The sequence below is a fragment of the Eutrigla gurnardus genome (genome assembly GCF_963514095.1).
Source record: "Eutrigla gurnardus genome assembly, chromosome: 20".
NCBI lineage: Eukaryota > Metazoa > Chordata > Actinopteri > Perciformes > Triglidae > Eutrigla > Eutrigla gurnardus.
This window is the reverse complement of record NC_139931.1, coordinates 4,028,889-4,056,787: the sequence shown is the minus strand read 5'-3', so window position 1 is coordinate 4,056,787 and position 27,899 is coordinate 4,028,889. Positions and strand designations below refer to the sequence as shown.

The 27,899-nt window shown below is 44.1% G+C and overlaps 2 protein-coding genes across 10 annotated transcripts in view; both read right to left on the bottom strand.

Annotated features, from left to right (window-relative positions):
* The window catches only part of arf2a (ARF GTPase 2a), an 87,144-nt gene that overhangs the window by 25,450 nt on the left and 33,795 nt on the right, over nt 1–27,899 (bottom strand). The window lies entirely within an intron of this gene.
* On the bottom strand, nt 79–26,211 carry gpatch8 (G patch domain containing 8). 9 transcript variants are annotated; one of them, XM_084036321.1, is made up of 11 exons: nt 26,080–26,164; nt 22,113–22,190; nt 21,168–21,203; nt 17,689–17,707; nt 14,555–14,627; nt 9,728–9,769; nt 7,383–7,450; nt 5,778–5,864; nt 5,484–5,627; nt 5,201–5,331; nt 79–4,913 (listed from the first exon to the last, which is right to left on the bottom strand). In XM_084036321.1, exons 7-11 carry the CDS (start codon nt 7,407–7,409, stop codon nt 1,067–1,069), a joined length of 4,236 nt encoding a protein of 1,411 aa, XP_083892447.1. In that variant the 5' UTR covers nt 7,410–7,450; nt 9,728–9,769; nt 14,555–14,627; nt 17,689–17,707; nt 21,168–21,203; nt 22,113–22,190; nt 26,080–26,164; the 3' UTR covers nt 79–1,066. The 9 variants fall into 9 exon arrangements, with proteins under 9 accessions (XP_083892447.1, XP_083892443.1, XP_083892449.1 ...); XM_084036317.1 differs by lacking the exon at nt 9,728–9,769; XM_084036323.1 differs by lacking the exon at nt 21,168–21,203 and having other exon boundaries at nt 26,080–26,139.

Here is a 27,899-nt window from a genome sequence, read left to right as displayed (position 1 = left end):
AAAAGACATACATGGAACCACCTTCCATCCATCACGCCATTCTGCTTTCTCCAACACCAAACCTCTAGAATGTTAATGGGTTAATCTACAGCAGTTTTATTTACAAAATTACACAAAAAGCAAAAACACAGCCCTCCTCTTGAAGAGCATGTTGGAAAATAATTTAAAAACTGAAAAATACAATTATTGCAGTATACTACAATCTTATTGTTACACGATGCAAACGCACCATCTTGATTTACAGATTTTCAGTGCAATTTATTCAGGTGCACCCTCACCACAGGGAACGTTGCCTCAGAGCATCAGGGATGTTAAAACCCCTACATCACATTTCCCCTCGCTCGGAGAGGGGGTTATGTCATACCGATTTGGACACCATAGCTGTATTTTCATATGGTAATCATTGGTGGGATTCTTCACATTACACACTGATATATGTACAAGTTACTGCATTACAAATTTGGGACCAAGGATCCAATAGAGAGCAAGTAGTCATATGAGAACATAAACAATATCAGTAAATATAAGGAAGTCTGTCTCAAGGTTACATTACAGACTCAAAGCCGTCTGCCTACCACATACTTCTCACCGTGATTCAGCCATTACGTCTCTCTGACTGCCAAAATGGGCGAAAACTGTGAGAATAACATGTTTTTTTTCATGTGGAAGACAAAATGAACTCCAGTGGTTTCTCTGACTCGTCATCCAAAAACAAACGGGTGGTGTTAATGGGTGGTCGCTAATATACCTCGAGCTGGTAATATAAACTGATGTCTTGAGGAAGACTCTTTAAATCTACACCCTGTTTTAAAAATTCAGGGGCAAAAACACGAGAGAAAAAAAATATCTCACGAGTCGGAAGAAAATGTTAATGTCAGATTTTACCCCAGCACAGGCAGCACCACTTTGTGGCTACAACTTCTGCACCGTGTTGACCAGTAAAAGGGTAGTTTATTGACAGCTTCCTGTCTCACTGCCTGCACGTCGCTGCAAAGACTTCATCTTGTTAAGTCTTTTGTTCCAGTGGTTGGGTGCTGGGACTATACTCCTTCACTTGTACCGGTACTCAAGAGCCATGGTTGGGTGGGTGCTGGAGGTCCTGCCCTGAGAAGATTGGGTGTAGCAGTGGGTGGAGTTGGAGAGCTGCCGCTGCAGCAGCCTGGGAGGGCCTGGGTGTGAAGAGTGTGGGGTAGAGGGCTGCATGTGGTACATGGTGGAGCGCTAGGGGAGTGTGGTGAAGTGCAGAAGCTGGGATAATATGTATAGGCTGACCAGAGAGGAAGGCTGTGTGGTGGGCAGGAATCAGCCCAGCATGTCCTAGCGAGTGTCCCAGAGAATGACCGAGGGAGTGGCCCAAATGAGACAGGGAGATGGGGGTGAGGTGGTGCTGGGGAATGTGGTGTACCTGGGCCAGCTGGGCATGTGCCGGGTGTGGGTGGTGGGCATGTGCCGGGTGGATGCCCATGGCTGCAGCGGTGGCAGCGTGGTGCTGCAGGATGGCGTGTTGCACCGTGGTGATCGACGTGCCGGAGGCCATGGACACCGTGGGCTGCTGCTGGATGTGGATCTGCTGCAGGGCCGGGGGAGGGGGAGCCGGGGCCATGTTGGCAGCTGCCGCGGCAGCGGCTGCAGCTGCAGCGGCCGAGGGAAATGTCTTGACCTGCTTGGCTAAAAGCTGCTGCTGGATGTGCTGCTGTGCAGCCTGTTGCAGCTTGCTGTATTTCTCCATTTCCTCCGGTGTGAAGGTAATGGGCTGACTCTCTAAAGGAGCCAGCCCATCCTCCTCTGGCTCCATGCAATCCTCCTCCAGGTTGGGTGGTGGGTACGCAGGGTAGGCATGCATGGGAGGCTGCTGCTGCATTTCTGTCATCATGGACTCCATCATGGGGTTCTGAGAAGGGTCCTGTCCAGGTTCTCCTTGGTACTGGGGCATCGTCATGGAAGGCTCCTGTTCAAACAGCGGCCGAGGTTCTTGACTCACCGGGGTTTCTGCGATGGGCTGCGTTTCCTCTTGCACTACTGTGATCTGTGGGGCCTTCTCCACCTTCTGGACTGGTGGAGCTGGAGGTGGTGGTGGAGGGGGGAACTCCCTTATAGGCTCTACCAGGATTACCTCAGGCTCAGAGCACTTCCCTGACTTCTCACCTTCATCAGGTCTGGTGAGAGGAATCAACGGTTTCTTCCCGGCCTGCAGCTTACCAAACAGTGGCAGCATGGCTTTGCTTCCGAGAGCTGGCGGTAGTTTGGGACCAAAGTATCCCTGTGGGGGGTCCTTAATCTTGATCCCAGATTTTGTTCCTGTGGCAGAATCATCGGAGCTCTTCTTAGACTGAACCTTCTCCAGCAGCTGACGTGCAGTAAGGCTGTTTTTCTGCTCCCCTGCATCTCGGGACCCCCCTACCCTCAGAGACTGCGAGCTGGAAGAATGGGAGTTGCGGTTAAGGCCTCTTGATGTAGATGAACGCGGAGACTGGGAGCGGTAGATGCAGGAGCGGTTGAAGTCTCTGCGTTGTGCTTCAGTGTCCGCTCGAGCCCTGGGAGCTCGCCGGCGAGGAGAAGCTTTGGTGGAGCTGGAGGAGCGGCTGGCAGAGCTGTGGCTGCGGCTGTAGCTGCGCCTCCAGGATCTGGCGCTGGTGCTGCGGCTCCAGCTGCTGGAGCTTCTTGAGCTGCTGCGATGGTGCCGTCGGTGTCTCTTCCTGCGGCTGTAGCTGCGTGAACGCGAGCGCGAGTCTTCTGAAGAGGAAGACGAGGTTTGATGTCTCCTGGATCGCCTACGTCCTCGGCTTCCCCTCCGCTCGTACTCGGAGTCTGACGAACGCTTGGAGTGCCTCCGCCTGCGACCCTCTTTGCTGTAGTCGCTGTAGCTGTCGGAGTAGCTGCGGCTACGGTGGCTGTAGTTGCTGCTTCCTGCTGAGGAGCGCTCAGAGCTGCTGGAGTACGAGTGACTGCGGGACTTTTGGCCACGATGCCGCCGCCGACTGCTGCCCCGTCTCTCCCCCCGTCTTGACGAGCGACTGCAGGACCGCCGTGACTCCTCGCTATGGTGGCGCCGTTGTTCCCGAGGGCTTGACCTGTGATGACGTGAACGCTGAGTATTCGAGCCCCCCTCTTCTTCACTCTCGCTGCTGGGGGGTCTACCAGGACCGGGACTCTTTTGGGCAGAGGTGGAGCAGGAGGCGCTCTGAGGTGCACTGGAGTCCGTCTTTTGTCGCTTGGTGCCACTGTGCTCCTCTGAGGCGTTGACCTTGTCCGTACCTTTTCCAGCTCCTCCTTCCTCTGCTCCAGACTTGCTAGGCACTTCCTTAGAAGCACGTTTCCTCTTCCCCAGTTCTACTCCTGTATTTCCTGTAGCTCCGCCCCCTCCGGTTGTCAGCTGAACAGAGGAGGCGACCGCTTTATCATCTGTCTTTGTTTTTGCTTTTTCCTTTTCCTCACCTGCTGCCTGGTCTTGATCTGGAGCCTTGTTTTTGCTCTTCTTCCGTTTGTGTTTCTTCTTCTTTTTGGGCTTCTCTTGCGTTACTCCAGTCTCGCCCTCCACATCTTCTTTCGCTCCCTTGTCTTTTCCTTTGCGTTTTGAGTGCTTGGAAGACTTCTTATGCTTCTTCTTTTTCTTTTTCTTCTTGGCGCTACCACTGCCAGTTGCAGGCTTTTGCTCGTCACCTTCTGGTTGGCCAGGCTCTCCCTTCATCAGTGGCTTGTCTTTGTCAGTGCTGGTCCCAGCTTTAGGAGTCGCGTCTACGTCACCTGTTGAAGCGGCCATCTCTTGCCCCTTGTCATCTTCGCAAGGCTTCGGGGACTTTGCCGCTTTTCCACCACGCACTCCTTTGTTGCGGGACAGCTTGAAGTCGAAGTAGAGGGGGTTGCAGCTGTAAGACAGGGAAGGCTGTGATTTTGTAAACTCGAGGAGCTCAGAGGGCCACTGCAGGGTGGTGCTCTCATCTTTGCTCAGAACCTGGAAGAAGGGACCTGTGGGGATTTTAGGACCCAAGTTGGAATCGGAAGTGTCCGGCGTGCTCTCTGCCTTCTGTGCAGGGGAAGTGGGTATGGCGGGGGCGGGATCTGCTGCGGGTGATGCGGGGACATCCTCAGTGTTCACTTTAGGTGGAGATGGAGGAGTTGGCTCTGGGTTCGGGGATGGAGTGACAATATCTTCTTCTTTTTCAGTCTGGCACTCTGTGACATCGGGTTCTGTCTGTTCAGGACTATCTTCAACCTTCTTCTTCTCCTCCTCCTCCTCCTTCACCTCTTCCTCGTCTTCCTCTTCTTTGCACGGACACTGATCAGTGGCCTTCATGAACAGCAAAAACTGAAAGTGAGGCTTCACCCGGCAGTGAGCTGGAGGCATATAGTGATAGTACTCAGGCTCCTGTCCGGCATATCCTTCCTCTTTCTTCATCATCATCTTTAGTTTGTTGAGAGTGTTGGCTAAAGAGGCTCCGTCATCAGGCTGCTGCTGCACCTCCTCCGTCGCTGCCACAACAGCAGTGCTCTCTACCGCTTCACCTCCTCCTGATCCTCCCTTAGGGCTGTTTGAGCTGCTGCCAGATGTCTCTTCTTGCCCTGCAGCCTTTTCTCCCTCCTGGCCCTCCTCTTCCTCCATAGCCTCCTCGCCGTGATCAGCGAACACGGCTGCTGCAGTCTCCAGCTTCACTGGGGCTTTCTTAGCGAAGGAGAAGGACACACTGACTTTGGATGCACTACTAGAGGTCGGGGAGGAGGCGTTGTTCTTCCCCAAAGAGAAGCTGATGGTTGGAGCGGGCTTAGGGGAGGCTTCCTCAATTTTATCTGCCACCGTTGCTTCCAGGACACAGTCTGACAAAGCAGTGTTCTCCGGCGTTGTGTCACCGTCTTCTGATTTCTCTCCATCCACAGCCACTGTGGTGGGTTTGAACATGGGCCCACTTCCTGGAGTACTGAAACACAAAAGCATGATGACATGTGATGTGTGATAACTATTTCAAACTGAAGAAACTATTATTAAAGTAATTAATTAAAGTACAGTAGTTAACATGTCTGTCTTTAATTTGGAAATTAAGTTTAAGAGTGAATTGTTAAAACAACACTAAATCCCTATTTTAATATGTGGTCTTTACTTGGCCTTTGGTTGCACAATGATTCTTCAAAAACAGACAATTATGCTTCCACTACACTATACTTTGAAATCCGGTCTGCAGAGGGCACTCCAGGAATAAATTATTACCGGTCCTGTTGTTTCCTCTGCTCGGCCAGCTCATGCAATCGACGCAGCATCTTTTCGTGCTTCTTTCCACCTTTCCGGGAACGGGATGACACATTGCGAGCAAACTCTCGCTGCTTCAGCTCTTTAAGCCTCTGCATTACACACAAGCCAGACATTGGGGAGACGGGGAGAAACAAAGCACATCAGGATCACTTCTCTCAAAGACAAAAAAAGACAAGATAATTCTCTTGTATTTGATGCAAGAACAGATCTCCATTAAGAGTGCATTGATGCTCAGAAGTACCTGCTTGTGAGCGTGGTCATAAGAGTTAATGTGGTTGTCAAATTCCTGGTGTTTGGTGTACTGTTTGTCACATAGCTCACAGTAGAAATTGGCTCTCAGGTCTTCCAGAGCCTTTGCAATGGCTTTCTCCTTTTCCATCTGGTCCTATTGTGGATGGACACACAGGAAGGAATTGGTGAATGTGTTCCAAGAGGAGAAGGAAAAACTTCACAACAGCAGCTTGATCTCCTGTTTCCTTCCACTTTAAGCCCCACGAGGTTAAAGAACTAACACAAAACCAGAACGACACCTCACCTTGTATTTTTGCCGCAGTTCTTCTGTGTCCTCCTTCTCCACTTCCAGCACTCTTCTCTTCTCTGTGGCGTCCTCTGCATAGTCCAGCTGAAAAGGACAGGCACAGCAGTTACAGCACTCGCAGGGGGAAAAAAAACACTCCTGAATGAAATGGAGCAGACCAAACGCATCTCATACGCCTGCATGTGTATTGACAAGCTGGAACGCTCTTTGCACATATGGGCTACATGGTCTATAGTTGATGTGTATACACTCAGATCAAGAACCAGAAACTGGCCCAATGAAGAGGACAGGACACACTCCATAAGGAGATACAAACGCCCGACCGATTATCGGCCGCACCGATATATCGGGCCGATATATCGGGCCGATATTTAACATTTTAGGGATATCGGTATCGGCCATACTTTCCATAAATTCCCACCGATAAGTTCATATAATTTTCACAACCAATTTTGCAGCCGTTTCGTTCTGAACGCGCCTTCCGCTCTTGCCACTTGGAATTCATGAGCCTTGCCAAGTTGCCTCGCCCGTCACAGCATCTGATTGGTTTGGCACACGGAATACAACCAATCAACACGCAAGGCTGCAAGCGGGGCGGGGTGCCTTCACGCTCCCTGTGACTCGTGAGCGGTTTCTAGACGGCCACGTGGGGCTAAGGACGGTGCTGCGTGCGGATACAACTTAAAGCAGAGAAAACACATTTCCTTCGAGGTAAGCAGTGTTTCCCCTACCATTGTACAGGCCTGGCGGGTCGCCAGGCCAAGGAGACCTGCCGCCAGGCCAAAAAAAATAAATCAATACTCCAAAAATAAGCTACCTATCAATTCATTCATAAATCAATAATCATTTACATTAGGAGCGCCTCCACGCAGCACAGTAGACTTGCTCCGCAAGATGCGCGGCCGCAACAATCCTCGCCGCGCGCTCCCGCTACGTTTTTCGTGTACTTTACACGCTTGATGTTGTTCTGATGCCGTTCCGCCTCGTTAAACCACCACGATGTCGCTTTCTACTTTGAAAACACGGAGTTGACACTGTATTTTGACAAGCTGTTGCACTCTTTAGACTCGTGGTGTGAGCGGAACCGGACCGGTACCGGACCGGTGCATTTATAAGAAAAATGCCGCTGTGTTTCTCCGTCCAAAATCCGCTTTCCTCGCGCTGCCTGCTCGCACAGATCCGCTCGTGCGCACATTCGCTGATGCAGGTCGAGTGTTTAATATAAATATATGCAGAGACGGCGCTCCTTCAAAACAACATCAAGCCATGCATGTGTAGTATTAGGACGTGATGACGTTTGTACAACCGGGCATTTTCTTTTTTTTTCTTTAAGTAAACTACTTTTTTTCTTCTATTTATCGGTTGCACATATCGGTTATCGGCCTCCCATTTTCATAAATATCGGTATCGGTATCGGCCCTGAAAAAACCATATCGGTCGGGCCCTAACAAACGCCATTTTATTTTTAGCCAATTTCATGGTCTCCCTCCAAAGAACGAGGACAAGAACCAGGACATTTAAAAACTGCCGGATGCTTCTAACGTGTCCTCATTAAGAACAACATATAAACAAGTCATGAGGACAAAATAGACAGCATCTTACCTCCATCTCCATCCGTCCCATCCCCATGACATCATATTTGAGGATGATGGGCACAGGGTCCGTGCGTCCTGAGGGAAAAGAGACAGAGAGAGGACGAGGTGAGTTTTTGAGACCGGGACGGAGGGCCAGCTCGGAGACAGCCTGCTTTTAGAGCATAGGGTGCTGGGGTTAGAGTATTTTGTCTTGAAGTGCAAAGAGACCAGAAAGCTACAGTGAACCAAACACCAGCCATTCTCACAGCTTACTGCAGCCACCGCATATATAGACCAATTCATCTAACTTTCCTTATGTTTGACCTGGCTGCTGATTTGCATTTTGAAATGAGTCAAATTATTGTATTGAATGAAGTCAAGGGCAACAGGGTTGTTCAGCAATACGTCTTACTTGATAAACTTCACCAGAAACACGACTGTCAGCTTTAAGCCAATCGGTTTCCTTATCTTTTCACTGTTGTCGTGCGACCCACCACCCCTCCTCCGCCCGTTCATTGCAGCAGTCCTGTTAAACCAGAATGCCAAGTTTATCAAGGACACTACAGCTTGAGGGGCTGTGTGTGGCGCGTTAGTGTGTGTGTGCGTTGGTGAAGGGAGTTGCAACAGGCCTGCGCAGCTGCTGCCACTGCTCACGGAGCACCACTGCGACACCCTCCATGAAGGGGAACAAAGACTCCCAATATTATCCAAGGCCTATTGCATCATCTCTTTCTGAACTGTCTGCAAGCTGGCTGACCCTTGCAAGCCCCTTCCACTGTCCTGACGTCCAAATCCGCCCCCTTGTCCCAGGCCCCCTTCCTCATCAAGACTCGGGCTGAAAGGTTGTTTTTCCCTCCGTCTACTTTAAGCTACATTACGTAAGCTGTGAAAAGAGCTGGATCGGAAGGAAATTAACTGTAGGAAAATAAACAAACCAAAGACAACCAAAAAACAGAATGAAACATTAAAGATATAAAAAAAAATAAAAAAAATCAAAACTACTTTGGAGATTGACACGGAATTGCTTAATCCACTCATAAATCAGCCAAACAAAGCAGAGAGAAAGACAAGAGTAAAATTAAAAAAGGACACAAGCACTGAACTACAGCAGTGACGTCACAGGCCAGGTATCGCCATGGTGACAGTGCAAGGGATGGGGATACTTACCTGGTAAAACATGGGTATGGGGAAGGGGGGGGGGGAGAAGGAAGGGGAGGACAGACAGACAGATAGACAGGGGGGAATCTCAAAACAAAGAGGCATAAAAAGAATTTGGACTAGTTCTGCTGCTCCTGTTGCCAGCCAGATACAATAATCAATCTTACTGATAGTGATTATCAATTCAGTTTGGTTTCAGTTTTTTTCCTCCCACCACAAGTTTTTTTTTTAATGAATCAATTGTGTATGTATACCATTGGGCATATGGAATAACTAAATATACAATCAAGTTATATTGCTGTGATGCCTGAGCCAATTAGGGCCACTGCCGAGACAACAATAATGTAATAAATACGAATGCATTTGGAGGCTTTAATCTTGACAAAATGTATTCATTTAAATTATGCTACTTCCTAGCAGATTCATAACTTCCTGGTTAGAGGAAGGTAAGAATATCATTTGATGTCAATGTCTGTAAATCCTGTGCTTCTCTTAGAGTAATTTATTCCTCACAGCCCAATGACATATTCATTCTGAAATCATAGATGCATGGGCATTGTAACATATAATGGCCTACCTGGACTCTCAGTCCCACTGCAGTGTCTGTCAGCCGAACGGCTTTTAACTGGAAAACCTATTTCTGATTACATAGTAATTGCGGAGGCCTTATTCCACTGAGGAGATGACTGATTGTGTGGTGTCTAGATCACAAGACTATCCACTGATAGTCGTGTGTGTTCAAGCTCCCAACAGCGGTAGATAAATGAAACCAAAAGAAGGGGTTGGTCTGTTTGTCAGCCACTGCAGTGGTCTGTCTGAATGGAGTCACAAGCCAGGCCCAGAATCAAAGATTAACGAACAATTACAGTCATCCCAAACTATCACCAATCTTTAAAAACACAGTGACAATACTTCCACATTACCCATTCCAGTGGAAAAGAAAGGGACCAGACAAAAACAATGTGCATCTAAATCACAGGGTGTGAATCACAAGGTTTAAAAAAACTGAAAACAAACAAAATGACAATGTTCTAAGAGTAATACATATGCATGATAATATACAAGCAGCAGAATGAGGACTAATACAGAGAGAATTGAAAGCCTATGTAGCATTGGTGCTCTGATGAGAGGAAAACGACAAAAAAGAACAGGAGAAAACAAAATAATAAAAAAAACAAAAAAAACAATTCAATTGGGGGATAAAATAACATTTACCACTAAGTTTACCATCAGCACAACATGGGCAGGATCAAATCGCTGTAAAAAAGAAACACCAATTGGTTAAGCAGGAAGATTGAGGCACATAGAGAAGGGAGGGTGGGGTTGGGGATGTGGTTGTGGGGTTTAGGGGGGTTTGTTACCAGAGGGGCTACAGTGTGTCACCCCCCCACCCCCCTCATCCCTTCACTCAGGGCTAGGTGCTTACAGGGATTTCCTCTCACCACTCTCTCCCAACCACTCGTCCCAGTCCCCAGGCTCCTGAACTAGCATCATCTTGCTCTCTCAACCAGAATATGCCCCCAAGGTACCAAAACCCGTACTAAGTATGCCCCAAGTCCTCTTTCCCTGTATCGGTTAAAAAAACTTTCACTTTTTACCTTCACGAAGCAGAAACAATAAGAGACCCCATCAGAATTAGTTTTGGAGGAGCAGTATAGGGTGAGGGAGTGATTAAAAATCAGCTGTGTCTTATGGTACTCCAAGGTAAAGTAAAAAAGGAAGTGTATCTTCTAACAAAGTCATGAATCAAAAGCGTCTACTTTTCATGGGCTGTGTCCAAAACCACTCACTACTCACTAAACAGTGGACTATATGGCGAGTTCACTATTCTGACGTGCTGAATGAATGAGTGAGAATTGTTGTACGCTATATAGTGGACGACCGATGGTCACGAACCAAGCACTCTACATAAAATCATGCATTGCAACCGAGGTAAAAAAAAAAGGCAAACAGATGAGAGGAGAGGGCATCACAAAGACAAAATGGCCACAAAGTATTCATTAATTTGGGGAAGTATACCCACATTCATAATGGCCTTTCACAATAAAAGCCCTAAACATATAGGCTGCAACACTGTTCACCACCACTCAACAAAGTAACTCATAATATGTATTCATCACAAAAATGCATGTTCAGCGTTAATTATGGATGGTCTAACAGCCAACATTGATCTGGTTTAATTGTGGAACAGCTATGACTTAACAGTGCAGAGAAATGACCGAGTTTCCGAAAGTGTTTTTTCATTTTGCAGATGAGCTCGCTATATAGTCCTCTACACAAGGCCAACTGGATGGCAAGTAGGTAGCAGTGAATGAGTGAATTGTTTCAGACACAGCTGTGGTCAAATATCCAGTCTGAGATGATAGATGCCTCGAGGGGCGACCACCATTTTCCCCCTTTGAGCATTTTGTCTGGCAGACGCTTGTCAGCCCAGTTAGCAAATCTCCCTGAGATTCTTTCATTTCCTCGCTAGCCTACAGCCAGCAAGCTTCTTTTTTTTGGACGTGCTTAACTCCGGAACAAGTGAACACATGACGCACATAAAATGTACCTGAGAAAGAGCCAGCAAGGCTTTGAGCAGTGCTTAGAGTGGGGTCTGTGTTGCTTAAGTAGCAGCAGTTTTACACTTAAACATGTGAGGCGTGCTCCCGTCTGGTGTGTTGCATTTAACGTTATCACGTGAAAGTAGTAGTTCAGTGTGTTACCTCCAACACTGCTTAAAGCCCCAGGTGAGTGTGACGGTTTGAGGCAGGCAGGAGTGCACCGCTGGGACAAACATGCTGTGCAGGAGGGGCAAAGAAAAGGGGGAGGACGCGAGCGTGTAACCCATAGGGACAGAGACATTCGGAGGTGTAGAAGGGTGGTGAGATTTTCCCTGTAAGTTGACTCTATGGCCCGGTCAGTAACAGACACACACACACATTTCAGTCTCACATAATGACCACACACATACACACACAAGTTTCACAGATTTGAAGGTAGAAACAGGCAAACAAGCAGAGGAGGGGAGGGGGGGGAAACTTGTCTACTCTGCAAGCCATTCAAAGTCTGAGCCGTGGTCACAGCCAATCAGATACCCGACAGCAGCAACGGAAACTCAAAGAGGAAAAAAAAAACAATCTAACGTACGTGGAGATGATGATTCTAAAGGATGTGATGGAATCATGGCTTCCTAAATCTATCTTGGATTTTTGTTCTTTGTTCAAATCGAAGCACTTTACTGTTTTTTGCAGATTGAAATAAAGGTTTAGTGATTATGAAGCAAAGAGGAGGAAGCTGACAGAGGCCATTAGCCTACAGTACACTGTAAAAGGGGTGTTACATTGAGGTCAACTGCAGAGTGGGAGAAAGAAAACACACCCACACACAGACATACTGACATACAGAGGGGGTTCCAACAAACCTTACCTAAAAAGGGGCAAAAGGACAAAAGAAGAATAAGAACAAAGTCAATACAGTGAAAAACTTAAAAAAGGGGACACAATTCTTTCACTTCAAATTTCAAAAAACCTTCTCTTCTCTCAAGGACAAGAAAGGAGAGGAGGATTATGATGATTATCCAGCAAACTTCAATGTGATGCAAGGGTGCAAATGTGCTGTGAGTCTAACTCCTAAGTGCAATAAGCAAATCTGAACAGAGACAGCGCGCTCCAGCAGTGGGCCGTTAATTCCTCCACAACAACTGGACACACTTTGCCGCAGTCTGATCTGCCCATAAAGCAGGATGCTTACATAACCACGCATCAGTGGTGCCAGCGGCAAAAACAGAAGCACAATCAGCCCCTGCAACTCGTTCTCTCCTCCACAAAAAGCACGCATCCTTACGACATGGAATACATTTCTATTCAGCTGTTCAAGGCGAGAAGGAAATGATGCACACCAAACGCTAAGCTCAGAAATGACCGTGCTGTTAACTCTCCATACAGCCTGCACAGAGGCAGCTTCCTGGTCTACTCTGGTCCCTGGCCATCGTCAGGCCGAGAATATCTACGAGACGACACAGGGAACAAAGGCCATATATGTGCATGAAAAAGAAGGTGATAGGGTAGCCGACTATCTGGTCCTCGTCTCTGGAGGCTCACAAATATACACAATGAACATTTAATTTCTAAATGTCAGACCACAAAATATCCTGGCTCTTCAATCAGACAATGTGAAGAGCAGATATAAATAAAGCAGCAATTTACAGCAATACCTGCCTGTAGAACTACTTCCCTCGAATATATCTGATACCACCCTAGACCCCACTACAACGACCCTACTTCTTCAGCGCAGTAAACCTCTGTTTTGTCAACAACAGCTCCGAATTAGCACACAAGTCAGGAGTCCGTATAGACACCGTTGTCTGATAATCTCATCACCTAAACCACATACACGAGGAAGGCAATCTAACTACACTGCCTCCAAATTGAATTAAGCAGCACAAGTCTGTCTTTAGATGTATATTGTGAATTTAAGCACTGTAAGCTCTGCATAGGCCCCTGTATGTTCATGTGTAAGACGGTAACTTGTCTTTACTTCTGGGTTTACAGGGAGAGCGATGCACTTGAGCAACAGAGATAAACGAAGGGGGATGGAAATGACCGCAGGAGATATAGAAATGAAAGATCTGAAGTTAAAATGGTATGGACCGAGAAGACAGAAAAGAACACGGGGGAGGACTACCAGAAATTATGCAGAAAAAACAAGCTCCAATCTTAGCAAACTGCAAGGACTCAGTGGCCTGCCAGTGATGGCATCATTCATGGACAATGCATCCTCCTCAGTGGAGAAAGTGCAGGGAGGGGTGAGGCTATGGAGAGGAAGTTACGAAAGGAAGAATGGTAGGGAGATTAAAGATACTGATGAAGAGAGGAAATATGGAGAAGAGACAGGAAGAAGCTCGGTGGAAGCATGCCAGGCTCTGCACCACTGCCTCTGAGCCAATGAGCCTATGAGCACAGCAGGGTTGAGCTAATGAGGTGCTGACGTTAGCTAAGACCAACCCACACACTCGGCTTTGTTCAGTCTGCCCCCTCTTACTGCAAGACAATATCAACTGGGCCATGCAATTACAGATGTCTTTGAAAAGTAAACCTCTTCAATGCAGCTTTCTACTTGAAAGGGTTCTACATTGTACAGACTTAATTCAATGTGCAGACCTTACGGAGCATTTTCATGTTTCATGTTTCATGTTTCATGTTTGCTATACAGATTATATATATTTGGGCTGGGATGAAAGTCTTGTAAAAAAAAAAACAGAAGACACAATCCAAACAGACTTAAAGCCAGACCATCTAGTATACGTTGGTTCTGGATTGGGTCCCATCTCATTGCCACAGGGGCCTGTTACGTAATTGCAAATACAACTGGCCCAGACAAGGCTGGATAAAAGGTCTTGTATTTTGACTGTTAATTCAGGTGCCAACATTCCTACAAATCAACAGCCATATTGGATTAAGTTCTGGCTAACGCGTTTGTTGCTTCAGTCAACCATGATGTGCTCTTGGTTATCTTTTCTACATCACTGTCCTGATAGAAAATAAACAACCCCATGCCTCATAAGAGGATCGACATTCAGCATCTTGCAATCAAGATATAAACCTGGCAATGTCAACTGATCAGAGGACGCTCACTTTTAACCCAGGGGTTCAGAGTAAGACCTGGAGAAGACGAGACTTATGTGCTGGCACATTAGCATTTTCTTTTCTTTTTTAACTTGTTGGCTAAAACAACACTTGACTTCCATCTCCCAACTCCCAGGATCCCTGCACTCAGTCTAAATGCTTTACAAGGCCTCGGGAACATTCTCCTCCCTCTTCAAATTTGAGAAAACAGCAGCATGAGAGCGACAGGAACAACTGGAATGTTGTTTGTTTAAATAAAATGTACCCAGCAACAGACACAAGGGAAAGATCAGAGAAAAGAAAGAGAGAAAAAAATAATAGCTGGTACAAAAAAAAAAACCTGGAAATGTGAGGGGGAAGGAAAATGACATACAACGGTGGCTCAGTACCACCAGCATACATTGAACAAACAGAGTACAGTAGAGTGAGTTCTTACCCTGCATGGTTTTTCCAAGACCTTGCCCCAACTTCCAGCCATGTTTCTGAAGCAGCCGGTGTCCGATGTTATCCTAGTCGAGAGAACAGAGGAGAAAAAAACCAAAAATATTCCAATAATAAGAGGAGCTTTTTCCCCATTGGGTACTGATCAAAAATCAAACAAACAAACAAAACAAAAATAAAAACACTCAGATCACACTATCATCATCAGCACAACCACCACCACCACCATCATTATTATTATTATTGTCATCCACATCACCTACAGCGTGTAATATCAGTGTCTTCCAGCACAAGGAGTGGTAAGGGCAGCTGAGGGTGGGGGTAGAGGGTGGGAGACTGAGAGGAAGGGTAGGCTTTCCACTAGGATGAATATATGAGGCTATGTGTAGACTACAGGGAAACCTCCTACTGTAGGAGTGCACTTTTTTTTTTTTTTTTTTAAAAAGCAAATAAATTGGACATGAGCATTTCTATTTTTTTGGATGATAAAGATAAAACATCAAGTCACATCCACTAACTGAGGAGTTAAGGAGTGGGGAGGAAGGAGGGGACAATATATGTATCACGCACGCATACATATATGAACCACTACAGAGCAAGATCTTAGTACACATAGAAGAGTGACACAGAACAGGTATGGACATCTTGCATTAACAAAACAAAGACTAGAAACTCCAAGCTTGCTGTGATTCCGTAACCATGACAAGGGGGAGCACCATGAAACATATGCAGCTATCACAAAAAAATATATATAGCGAGAGGAAAAGACAGAAGTAGAGCTAGTGGGCCTTGGATTACCATTACAAGGCCCAGGGTGGACAGAATATGCACACGTGAGGGAATATGTTGGGTGTGCAGGTGAAGGGAGACATTGTGTGCATGTAGCTCTATAAATTATACAAGAAATAGATATTGTGCATGTTTCCAGACGCCTCAAGCATCTCTGGTCTGTTATCAATGGTCTGGTCCCAACCATGTGCACACTTTCAATTTTAAAATAATTATTTAAATACAGATGCATGCCTCTAGTATGATCATTCTCACCATTAATATTGTAAAATAATATTTTACGGATTAGATGCCCTTAATAAACTGCAAGGTAATTATAAAATAACTGCAGTCTATCCATTTTGCAGTATTTATTTTCTGTTTTTTTTTTTTTATCTCAATAATAATGATTATTCAAAGACTTTAAATGTGGAAAAGGTCAGGCAACTGATAATGAATCAAAGAGGCATGAGGAGGAGTGCGAGAACATGCACAACAGGAATTCCTAGCACACTCTGGGGCCAAATGTGTATGTCTGTGGCCGTTATATCACTAGTATGGGTCAGCGAGAAAACAAAAACATTAAGTGAAATGCAAGACCGTCCCACCACTACACACTACAGTACATCCTCAAGCACAAGTAAACAGGAAACAATGAGATTCTTAATAAGCAGTGTGTTTCTGTTGTGATTATAAACTATTCCAAGCTTGTCTAACATTCACCAGAGTGCTGCATTCTACCAAAAAAAAAACAAAAAAAACAACATACAAACCAAACAAAAAGGATATTTATAATCACAAAGAGATTGACATCAACTTTCACAAACAGAAAGTGAAGGGATTGGAACAAAACAGCATGCATCTTTTTGTTAAAGAGCTTTAACAAAAAGGATCGTCGGTGTTAGTAGTGCACTGTGAATGGCACACATACAGAGGGGTGGGGCGGACTGGGGTGGAGGGCGGGCTAACAAAAATCCAACTTGTGTTAGTCTCGGGTGGATCAGGCACAGAGAGGAAGGTGATGGCTCAACAGGGCTCGATTAGTTCTCTTTGACAAAAGAGGTCGGGACAGGGGGGGGGGGGGGGGCAGAACAGAGCAGGCTGAGCCATGGTGGAGGTGAGATTCTGGGGTGGTGGAGGTGAGCTGGGCTTGAATGGGTTAGTGCATGTGAAGGGGAGTGGTAGTCACACACACAGCACACACTGCATCTCTGCCCACAAGGTCTCATTTAAGGTACTTTTGGCGTTTTGGAAACCACTGGTGGTTGTTCAGAATGAAATGTTGCCTCCCCTTGCCCTATTTAATATTTCTGGAAGGAAGAACAAAAAAAAGTATGTCACTCTAAAAGAAAATGCCACCATCATGACAACTGGAATAAATATTTCCAAAACATCTGGCTGATGTTTGCCTCCAGAGAGAGAGGCTAAACTGCTCCACGTCCTGTTTCTGTTGGGGTTTGGTAATTTCCCCGCTCCATTTCATGGATGTAAGAGCTGTTTACTCTGAGCGACACTCAGATCCCTTCCGCTGTTGAATGAGATAAGAAAGGAATCTGTACTGGGCTTCACATGATGGAAAGAGAACTGGGGGACAGCCCGCCTGTATCAACTCATTACTGGGACATTAGAGGCTACATTAACATGCTAGCCCAGTCTATAAGATCTCCCTGTCTGGCAGTTCCTGGACATGTCACGAGAGACACAGAATTAGAGGCTGTATGGCTGGTAGTGTGTGTGGCCTCCTGCCTGGTGGACAACATGTCCCCAGACTTCATTGTGTAGGAAAAAGACTGCAGAATTTGCTGCAGTGAACGCCTCCCCTCCCACCGACATTGGGTATGCTTCTGTCCCTTACTGCAGTATTATGGTGCAACGCTGATATTGAACATTTGTATTGATTTGGGGGATTAGCTTATCTACGACGCTTGGAGCACAGAGGGGGGAAAAAATCTACCCTAAACTAACTGCCTGAGAAATACTTGCTCTACAAAATCCATGTGAGCTGATTTGTTTATTTTTCAACACTAAATGACCAATGAACTAATCTGAAAGCTTAGAGAACATAAGCTCTACCTTAAATTATACGTTTCCTCTTCTAATTTTTTTTTTAATCTCAGTGAGATTACAAAAATAATAAAAACAAGAAGGGCAGGTTGGATGAGGCACCAGTGGCAACTGCTGATACTAATTAAGAGATTAGTTCAAAATGGGTTCAGCAAAGGTTAGAGGGCGGAGATGAGGTGCAGACTGTATGTTGAACAACGGATGAGTGCACCAAAAGAATAGACAGACAGACGGATGAAAGCAACGACGGCGAGTCCAACAGCAGTGCAAGTGGAGTGAAGGCATTTCCATACGAACCTGGCTTTAAAATACTGGGCTGTCAAAAAAACAGTCACACGTGACACAACGTAAGAAACCGGCCAAACGCTTTCAACTGCAATTCTGCTAGCTTCTCTAAAGTTCTTCAAAATGCAAATCTCTCTCTGCTTTTTAAACAATAACATAATACTGTATACAAAAACAGAAAAAGGTAGGCACGTCAATAAATCCACCAACTGACTGTTAATACAGGAGAAAGAAAAATAGAAAATGTTATCCAAACAAAAGAGATCTACAAGAGGGGAGGGGGTGAAAAAGTGTGCACTGTGCTGTAATCGGCACAGTGCATGGCAAAAGAAACATGGGTTGGGGAAGTGATATGCAGGGGGACCCAACCTAGAGACCTCAGTGTATTTAGCAATTGTGTGTTTGCGTGTCCCTGTCTGGGTAAATTAAATTGCTCTGGCTCAGATTACCAAGGTGGATGTAGCTCGGAGCAGGCATATTAATCCACATAAGTGACTAAACCTGAATAAATCCAAACCACATATTTCATGAGGTCTTCTTTGGATGACTGCCCTCAAACACAGGCCTGAGGTTTTGCACGTTCTGAAAAGAAAACCGAGACAAACCCTTTAGGGATCTGTCTTGCAGAAAGTGGGCTGCTGCAGTTACTCGTCATCCTTCTCTCGTGTTCTTTAGTGCTGGTGGAGGACAGGGCCTGCAGTCCGCTGCTCCTCATAAACTCTTTCAGCTGCCTTGGGTTTGGTGCTCTGTGCATTCCTGGTCTCAGCTATTGCAGGTGCCATTAAATGAAAAAAAAAATAATAATAAAATGTTCCACTGCATCAAGAGCCAAACCACTAAAAACAGAAGGCTCCTATTTCCCAGTAAATGGAGGTGAAGCGTGGATGTGTCAGATTAAATGGGAGGGGATTAAATATTTAATTAACTAAGTGATGAGGAAAATGACAGAAAAGAGTCCAATTAATATAAATGTTTAAATAATTTAAAAATACATACTTACCGCTTCTAGTGTTACAGAGACTCGGATTCCCATTGAGTTTGAAGTAAAGCAGTCAAACAACTGGTTTTGGTTATTTTTTTGGTGTGGTTATTGTTCCCCCCCCCACCCTTACTCCATTGCTGACTTTAAAAAGAACATTTGGAGAGCCTCGGCGATGACCTTGAACACATCACCCCTTCTGCTTAATGGATTAAGACTGGTGCTAAAATAGAGCTTGCAGTGCTGTAAAAAAAAATGTGGGTCAGGATTTAAAAAAAAAATTGTATGTTTGACCTTTTCTTTGGGATCTTCGTTGCACCTAAAACGTGTTGGACATCTAACAGTTAACAATGACAGCTGTTACAAAAATGAACAGCTGTGTCCAATCATGTTTGGCAATAAAAACTGCGCAACAGCCGATACACAAAGACCTAAAATGGCCTCTAAATTGTCTGTACCACTTAATGTAACCAAGGTCCTCGTGGACCTCAGTAACTGTATAAGACCACACAATAAGCTTTTTACTCGGAATAATCTCCCTGTGGCCTGTACACATGTGCGTCTTGGATTTCTGGTGTGTATGTGTGGTTTCTGTGGCTCTGAGGCCACCCGCTGCATATCGCTCTTGGACAGGGTCGGGAAGGGGAGGAGGGAAGGTTGGAGGGACTGGAAAGGGTGGGGTACGTGGGAGGGGATGAGTCTGGGAGGAAAATTGTAGTAGTGATTACGACAGAGTGTTGAGATATTATAGTACTGAATGCTACCAAGTTAACACATGCAATGCAAAAACAATGTTAGAGAGAAAGAGCAAAGACCAAAAGGGAAGGACAGAAAGTGAAAAAAGATCCCAATAAAAGTACCACAGACCTCTAGCTGCCTATAGATCACACACAGTAAGTGGCAGGGGGAGGAGCTCTGAGAAGCTGGGCTGAAGCATTCACTAACAGATCGCAGATGTCAAACTTGTACACAACGGTCAGTGGTTTGCACTGGAGACCTGTGTACCTAACATGTGACATACTGTAGGTCAGTGCATGCGTTTTAACATTTAATGTAACATTTTAGGTAAACCTGAACGTCTTTTGTGTAGCCGAGCCGGTGTAGATACATTTATCCCTGTCTGCTGATAGGCATTTAGATGCATTTGGCTAGTATGTTGGTACATGTTGACTTTCAAACAGAACGGTGTCTTTTATAAAAACGCACCTGATATAACGACCTGGTGTCACAAAATCATCTTTTTTGAACATGCACTACCCAATGCGTCTATTGTAAGGTGTGAATTACTTTTGGTGACAAACGATCAGTTGGCGGCATCTCTTATACGGCCATTTTTCCACGGATTTGTGAAGAGCTGCATGAAGCGGCAGCGCAGCCCTCAGCGCTCCTCCACAAATAATAGCACAGGAGCAATGAGCCACTCAAGCCAGGTGAGCAGGCCACCTCTCTCCCTTTCTATCTTCCCCCTCCACCACCCACACACAGCGGGATGTTTGTGTGCCTGTGACAAAGTGCGTCATACGTAAAACTCATCCTATAAAATGTAATATTCATTCTCAAGCTCGCAGCTCTGGAAAGCACGTGCTCGGGCTACAGATGTGATCATTCAGTGTTAAATGCAAATGGTGGTTTTCCTTTCAAGTAGGTCATATGAATAGCACTATGTTCATCAAGGACGACTGAATTTTCTCCTGCTGCTGCTGAAAAACTCAACAAACACACGCCTGTTAACACTCATTTATAGCCTGTAGCTCAATTCACTGATATGTAGATGGTTGTAAATGTAAAAATGTAAGCTCAAATAGTCTCATCAACGTTATGTCCTGCAGAAAATACTATAAATTGATATAGATATTGGGAATGTTTTGAATTTTTTGTTAGTAAGCTATTGCTTTAGTTGTTTATTTAAGAATTTACTGGTGTTTATTCTGCAAAAAAGTCATGTCAATTGTTTAAATAGATCCCTCATTGACGACAAACATGCCTTTTTTATTTTAGAAGCTTTCAATGATTAACCAATTATTCATAATTAATGTGTGATGTGCATGTCTGTTAGTTATACATCAATGTTCACTACTTTGATCTATATTGGGCTGCTGATCCGATTTGATTAGCTCACGGAGCACGTCCATAATGTCAAGGAGAGGTGACCCGACACTGTATAGGTGAGAGGAGTTTGGGCCTGCTCACCACAATGCTTCAGAGCCTGAGGGGGGATGGAAAGAGTGGGGGAAAGACAGAAAGAACAGAGCTTCCTGCGCTATTATCTTTGTGCCTCTTCAGCGAAAAAATGCAGTCCCAGTTGCACAAGCACCATGCCAGCACAGAATGACAGAGGGTACTGTACACCGAATCACTGTGTAGTAGGGAGGTAGCGAGAGAGAAAAGGAGGTAGAGAGAGAATAGATGTAAAGTGTGACAGTAGTGAAACAGAGAGAGAGAAAGACAGTCAGAGAAGCGTTACAAGGACCCTAAAGATAGGAGTAAGAAAGCAGAGCGTGCAAATACAAACCGGGTCATTGCTGCTTAGCTAATAGGGGCCAATTCGCTGCAGGAGAGAAATGTCGAACACCCCAAGTTGTGTACAATAAGATAACTGTCCTATAAACACAAACACTAACACATAAATTCTATAGCTACATAGACACACTCATTCAAACACAAATGTAGCCATTCACACCATCTTATGTGCGCCCTCAGGTTTGCTAAATGGAGTGGAACAAGCACTGTCCTCTTTTTATTAACGGAAAAAAATTCAAACCACTGCTAAATCAAATATATAAATGTAAAATAGGCTGTTTTCATAATTAAAATCTGTCCCGCAACATGAGTTTGCTCTTGTTTTAGAGGGTTTGATTTGTGATCACACACGCCCTCTGAATATGATTTGGATCAGTAATCAGAATGGTTGAATAGGTAAATCACGCATACAATACAACAAAACATGACTCTGTACAGCAACCTTTCTCTAAGCTGTTATATTTTGGTATCCAGAATAAAATTTTGTCGATACCAAATAAGGAAATTCTTATTAAAATGGATGAACAGCTATAATTATAGGAAAAGAAGCCATTAATGACAGTGCTTTATCCACTCCATGCTTTCAGAGTCATCTCATCTCTTAGTGCTAGGATGACTAACAATGACTAATGGGAAACTGATCAAATGTTTATCTGTAAGCTGTACATTAAACAGTATAATATATATGGAATACTTTTAACTGTCACACAGGAAATGGAGTAGGCAGAGGACATGGGAAGTGGGAGGGACTTAGAGGGGCATTAATGGACATGAGACAAGTGTTTCTAAAGGTTAGGTGGCGAGTGTGTTCAAGAAAACACTGGATGCATCTAGACAGAATGAATGGAGTAACAAGGTGTGGTTCTTATTCCTCCCTGGACCAATCATCCACTCTCACAGCTGGTCCAATGGTGCGGGATGATGGATGTAGCCTTACCGATTCGATGGGCTTGTCTAGGGACGCCTGCTCCAGCTCCAACTGGCCCTCTTCATACTGGTCAAAGTGATTTCCACCCTGCTGTATACACAATTAAAAGCTTAAGTTAGACATATATATTCTTGCGAGTCCGTTGATAATTAAATAATTAGCAGTTATTTTGATAAGAAATGAATGTTTTTCAAGCAAAATGCAGAAAATTCCCAAGTTCCAGGCAGTAAAAGTAAACAGAATAACTTAAGGCATTAGTTGGACGAAACAAGCAATTTGAAAAGTTCTGGAAAACAGATTCAAAGACAATACAAATCATTAGTAACAGCCCTTAATGGCAACAATTACAGAGAATGTTTCTCAGAAAGAATCACTGAACACACAAGACAGTGACAGTTAATTTATGGTGCAGGGGGCGTGTCTATTGCCTTTCATTTACTCTGAATATTGGTCATTCACACTGAATAAGTCAAGCACACCAAAGATATTTGAGCAGTTATATTTGCCAGAATTTGCCAGAAATTTGAGCAGTTATATTTGCCAGAGCACATGGTAGCATGTTTATCAAGAGCCAAACTCAGGTCTGTTACTCACACAACACTGGGCAGAAAAAGCTTCTCAAGATCTGTCTACAGGTGAAAAAAACCCCTGTAGCTTTATCATGCAATATCAAAATTATTACAACATACCCTTTTTTTATAGGGATGTGGCAATTTCCTCATCTTAAAATGCACTGCGATGTGGATTGTTAACGGTTTTTGCATCAATGCAGTGACAGAATATTTATTTTTAACAACTTCCTCCCGAGGCTATTTGTTGTCTGAATTTGAAAATAGATTTACTTGCAGAGATTGAGCATTTATTTTTTAAAGTGTATGCCCTGAGTGGGACAGAGAGTGAATAATGTGCTACCCCAACCAAAAGGAGTATGTTTACACAGCAGTTTCTGCTCTGGACAGATGGCTTTCTCCCTTTAGCAGCAGAGGAGAGACCGAGGTCGTGTTTGTGAGTCTGCATTCTCCTGACCTTCATACAAGCAGAAAAATGAAACATTCTAAAAATAGTCCTTGGTTTATTAATTACTGGACGCCTGCTTCTAGGACATGTGCGGACAAATAAATGCAATGTGATTTCACACCAAATATGTGCAACATACGCAGAATTTCCCCCTTTTCATGTCTATTTCAGAGATGAAACATTCACAGCAGGGTCTTAACTTTCAATTATTGAGGACGTCATGCTTCACTGAAAAATATTCTACAGTCTACATCACAACTGTGCAGCCAAAAGACAATGCCAACATGGGCTGGGCCATGCAAGAGGATTACCCCCCACACTCTCTAGGGGGATCTCGTTTTGCAGAGACAAGCAACTACTCAAACCAGCCCACAATAATGAAGAGATTTTTAGCCGGCACACTGGCAGTCATTAATTCAGATGAGACAGGACCCCTTCATCAGCATTAGTGACGCTGGGGATTTGTGACAAAGGGAAATGCAGAGAAAGAGCAAATTATTTATTTATGAACAAAATCTATGGCTCCCTGCTCTCCCACAGTCGTCTCACCCCCTGCTGACTTTCTGCTCAGACCATGTAATGTGCTATCAGCAAAGCCCCCCATCAACCACAATGACCTCTTATTTTCACTGCTGCTTCCTGCTGGATAGAAATGATTCTGATCTACATTACAAGTACATTTCCATTCGTTCTACAACAGTGAAATTGATACTACACTGAACCTCACAGTAGGAAATGAGAGAGGTACCGCCAGCCAGCAGTGTGCATGTTCATACGCTGCCTGGTGCGTTTCTGTAACTCATGATTAGCTGCATGCTAAAGCTCAGCGCTGCAAGACTGGTTGTGCTGTAGATATTAGGGGGACCAACTGTGGGTGTTTCCTGCACTGTGTTGCTTGGCAGCAGGCTTTACTCCATAGTGTCTGGGAGAAACTTTCTGAATACTGAGCATATGAATGCCTTCACAGCAGATCTCACACACAGAGCTCTACTGTGCTGAGCCAGAGCTGCCCTCAACAGATTCATTCAGACCACACAGCAATTCACCTCTCGCTGACAAAAATGCAGAATACTGAGTTCCCACTGGACAGCAACGCGGCGGGTTTAGAGGAAGAAACAAGCGATTTCACATGCTTAAACTTGTAATGGTGTTTTTATGCATGTCTGGTAATTTGCCTTTTTTCGCCATGATTCTTATACACACAGCTACATCCATGGTCCAAACTTTATGACAATTCTCCACATTATCAAAAGACCCCATTTACTAATTAGGGCATAATTGACAGAACAAAAATGCTGCACAAAAATGTAAAGAGACGGTGCTGGGTTGGTGTTCAAATATCATATAATAATATATGCCCTTCCTCTGACTTTGAACATCACATCAACAACTCTCGACTTCCAAATCACTGGAATAAAGCGCACAATGTCAGACCAATGAAAGTGTTCTTACGATTGGCACCAATTTTGGTCACCGAATACGTTTACCATAGTAACGTCTATATTTATAAAATAACATGACACCACAACGTTTGTAATTGGACAATGATGTGTGAAAAGATGGTTCCATGGAAGAATTATTGGAAACTATTTGATAAATAACAGTCGTGAATGGCTGGAAACAACAACCCCAGCTAATCCCAAAACTCTTGACTGCAGTTTGAGGCTCCAAATTACTGTGAAACATTGCACTGATATTAAAAAAGGGAAGTATTGTGAAATTGTAACGGCTGCTTAAAAATGATTCCTGGACAGAAAGTATAACTGACGCTGGGTAAAGCAGGGAGATTATGAAGTAATCTGAGGAATTCAGATAACTGACTGGTTATGGTCAGTAAAAACAAGGTCACAATCTACCAATATGGATTAATCTGAATATGTCTAATCTGAAACGTGCTGGGCGTTTACTGGGTGTGGTCATAGATGACAGATAGGATAGTGAAAAACAAACAGCTCAAGGCAAGCGAAAGACAAACCGCTCTATGTATGGGTTGTGAAATTCAGCAACTCAGCTCTGGAACGACCTCAAATAGTGTCATGTCACACACACACAAAAAATGTCAGAACTGTGCAGTAAGATGGGATTTGTTCAAAATGAATGGATAACTTCACACAACTGAAGCAAAAATAAGAACAGGTTGTTACTATCTCAGTGGGGTTCAGCCTACTGCGTTTCCAGTGACTACAATTAACTCGCATAATGGAAACAAACAAAAAGCTAAACCAGTCTGGCAACTTAAACAGGATATGTTGTTGTGTTACCTTAACGAAAAGAAAAACACGCACGTTAGATTTGAATATTAGCAAAACAGTGACCAAGGACAATCTTAAATCAATGGACACTTATGTCTACTATTTTTTAGTAACGAGATATTAGAGGTAATAACACGTCCTGCTACGTCGTTGAATTAATGGACCAACATATAGACAGCTGCAACCGGGTTTATATCAACGTGCTAACCGGCTACGATGGTTGGATTCTTGTTGTCAAAGTGATACAGCCATTTCTTGCTAGTGCTACATTTGCCCCAATGTGCAAACATGTTAGCTGCGTGCTAACGTTCGCTAACCATCCATCGTTAGCATTTGTCGATAAATAACCAGACTACCCAAGGTCACTAGCAGCCTAGTTGGACTTTCAATATCCACGTTGCTGTCCCACGGAGGGTTGCGCTGAATGCATAACGTTACAGCTCATCACCCAACGGGAGCCAAATATAGCACAGAGCCGAACACCGAGACGTAAGGGAAGTTATATTCAGAAGAGCCGCAGCGCACTAGCGTTAGCTTAACTAGCTTGCGGTGCTAGCGAGCAACGTCTAACGTTAGACGGAAATACACGGAGCGGTTAGTGGGCGATGCAAAGTCTCCCCTGGCGTTTTATTCCGTAGAGAAGTGGCAAAAACACCCCCCGACACGGTCAAATATGTGGAATCCGTCAATCGTTTGACTTGCATTACCTGGAAATCACGCTCTTCGTTGAACCTAGAAAATCTGTCGGCCATTTTCTGAACCGAGCAGCAGCTTCTCTATCGCTCCGTCTGTGTCCAACAGTCGCGCGCTGTGCCGCTCTGTGACGATGTTCACTTCGCAAACGATCCGGTCCCAGTGGGAATTGACCTTTCCCTAATTTCCACCAAGATGCTGTGGGGAAGGGAGGACTCTGTACTCCTATTGATGTCCAGAGATAGTCCGATTTCAACATATTCCACTTGTTTACAATCTTGGTCTGCTGACAGATCATGTTTTATTTATTTAACTGGCATTATTATTATATATATAAAACACTAATAATGGACTGGACTGGATTACAAACTACACAAAGAGACCCACAGAGGCACCAAATATACTTATTTCACTGGGTGTCAGATGTTTTTATTAATTTGATTAATTATTATTTAAAATCTAATCTTCAGACCTTTATTATTTAAGTTTATATTATGCTCACTTGTACATACACAGAATATGTTGACTCAGATTATGACAAATTAACTGACAGACTGCAGTAGTCTATTCCTCTAAACCTGTCATTGTATTATGTATTTGATATTATGTTATAGGGCACGTGTACAATAGTAAACATCACCGTTGTTATTGATATACTGTAATAAATGTTTTTTCTCTGGTCACATTGTGAAGCTCCCATGTGTATGAATGCACAATGAATGCACAGTGGACGTAAAGTGGTTGGTGGGGAGTTAGTATCCGTAACAGCCATGGATATAAACAGCATAATCCACAGGCCACGGTCATTTATGCTAACTATTTCTGGATGGTGAACATTTCTAGTGCACCATTGTTCACTTACATGCTTGCTTGTTTCGTGTGCCTTGCCTGAAAATCTGTGCCAGATGAATAATAAACAAAATACTTCCATGGCTTACTTTGAGAACCTTTTGGCTTTGGTTCACACAGATGTCAGGAAGACATCCAGGGATTTTACTTGGTATTTAAAAGGGGGAATTACCAGATCATCAATATCTTTCCTTGGCCCCATTCACACAGACACAAAACTTCCAGCACATTTCTGGACGTGGCTGCCCAAAAGACTTTAAGTATATTCAAGTTGACGTAAAAAATACTGATGGACCTAAGCAAAGGTAGTTTTAAAACCATGGTGGTTGTAATCAGGTTTATATTTGTTATATTTGAAAACATAACTTTTTTTGGAATAATGGTTTAAAACTGATCGTATTTGCTTGTTTAAAAGCTGTACTAGTGTGAATGGGGATGCCTATTACATTTGATTTCCCTATCCTTAACATGTTGATCACATCCTACTACAAGAACATCAGTGACAACAATTGATTGCCATGCCTGTAAAATGATTGAGTATGAACGACAGTAATACTTATCTTAATTACTTTAATCCTATCACAGTATAATCACATCAAAGGCAAAATATTATGTTAGGATAAGTGTACATATCTTTTGTCAGTAGTTTATTACTCCATCTTGTGGCGAGTCTGTGTCATTACAGATACGCCTAGGTGTAATACACAGTATGAGCGAATAATAACAACATAAGTATAGATATAAGATAAAACTTCTGGGACAGTTTTTCTTTTTAGCAAGGCCTTCTTATAAGTGTAGGAGCAGACAGCAAACAACACGACAACAAACTGAAGGCAAACAGGGGGATTGCATTGGATAGCAAAAAAAAAAAAAAAAAAAAAAAAAAAAAAAATGCAAATTAAATGCATTCAATACATAAATAAAAACAGACATTTAGCACGATTAAAAATTGTAATTTGTGTATTTAATTACAGCGCTGGTGCAT

Excerpts from the sequence above, each read along its gene's own strand:
- gpatch8 (XM_084036315.1), bottom strand. The coding sequence starts at position 26,124 with ATGGCCGACAGATTTTCTAGGTTCAACGAAGAGCGTGATTTCCAG. Across the intron at positions 7,451-14,554 it reads TCTTGGAAAAACCATGCAGG|GACGCACGGACCCTGTGCCC; the intron begins GTAAGAACTCAC and ends CTTTTCCCTCAG. Across the intron at positions 4,914-5,200 it reads CAGAGGAAACAACAGGACCG|TACTCCAGGAAGTGGGCCCA; the intron begins GTAATAATTTAT and ends TTTGTGTTTCAG.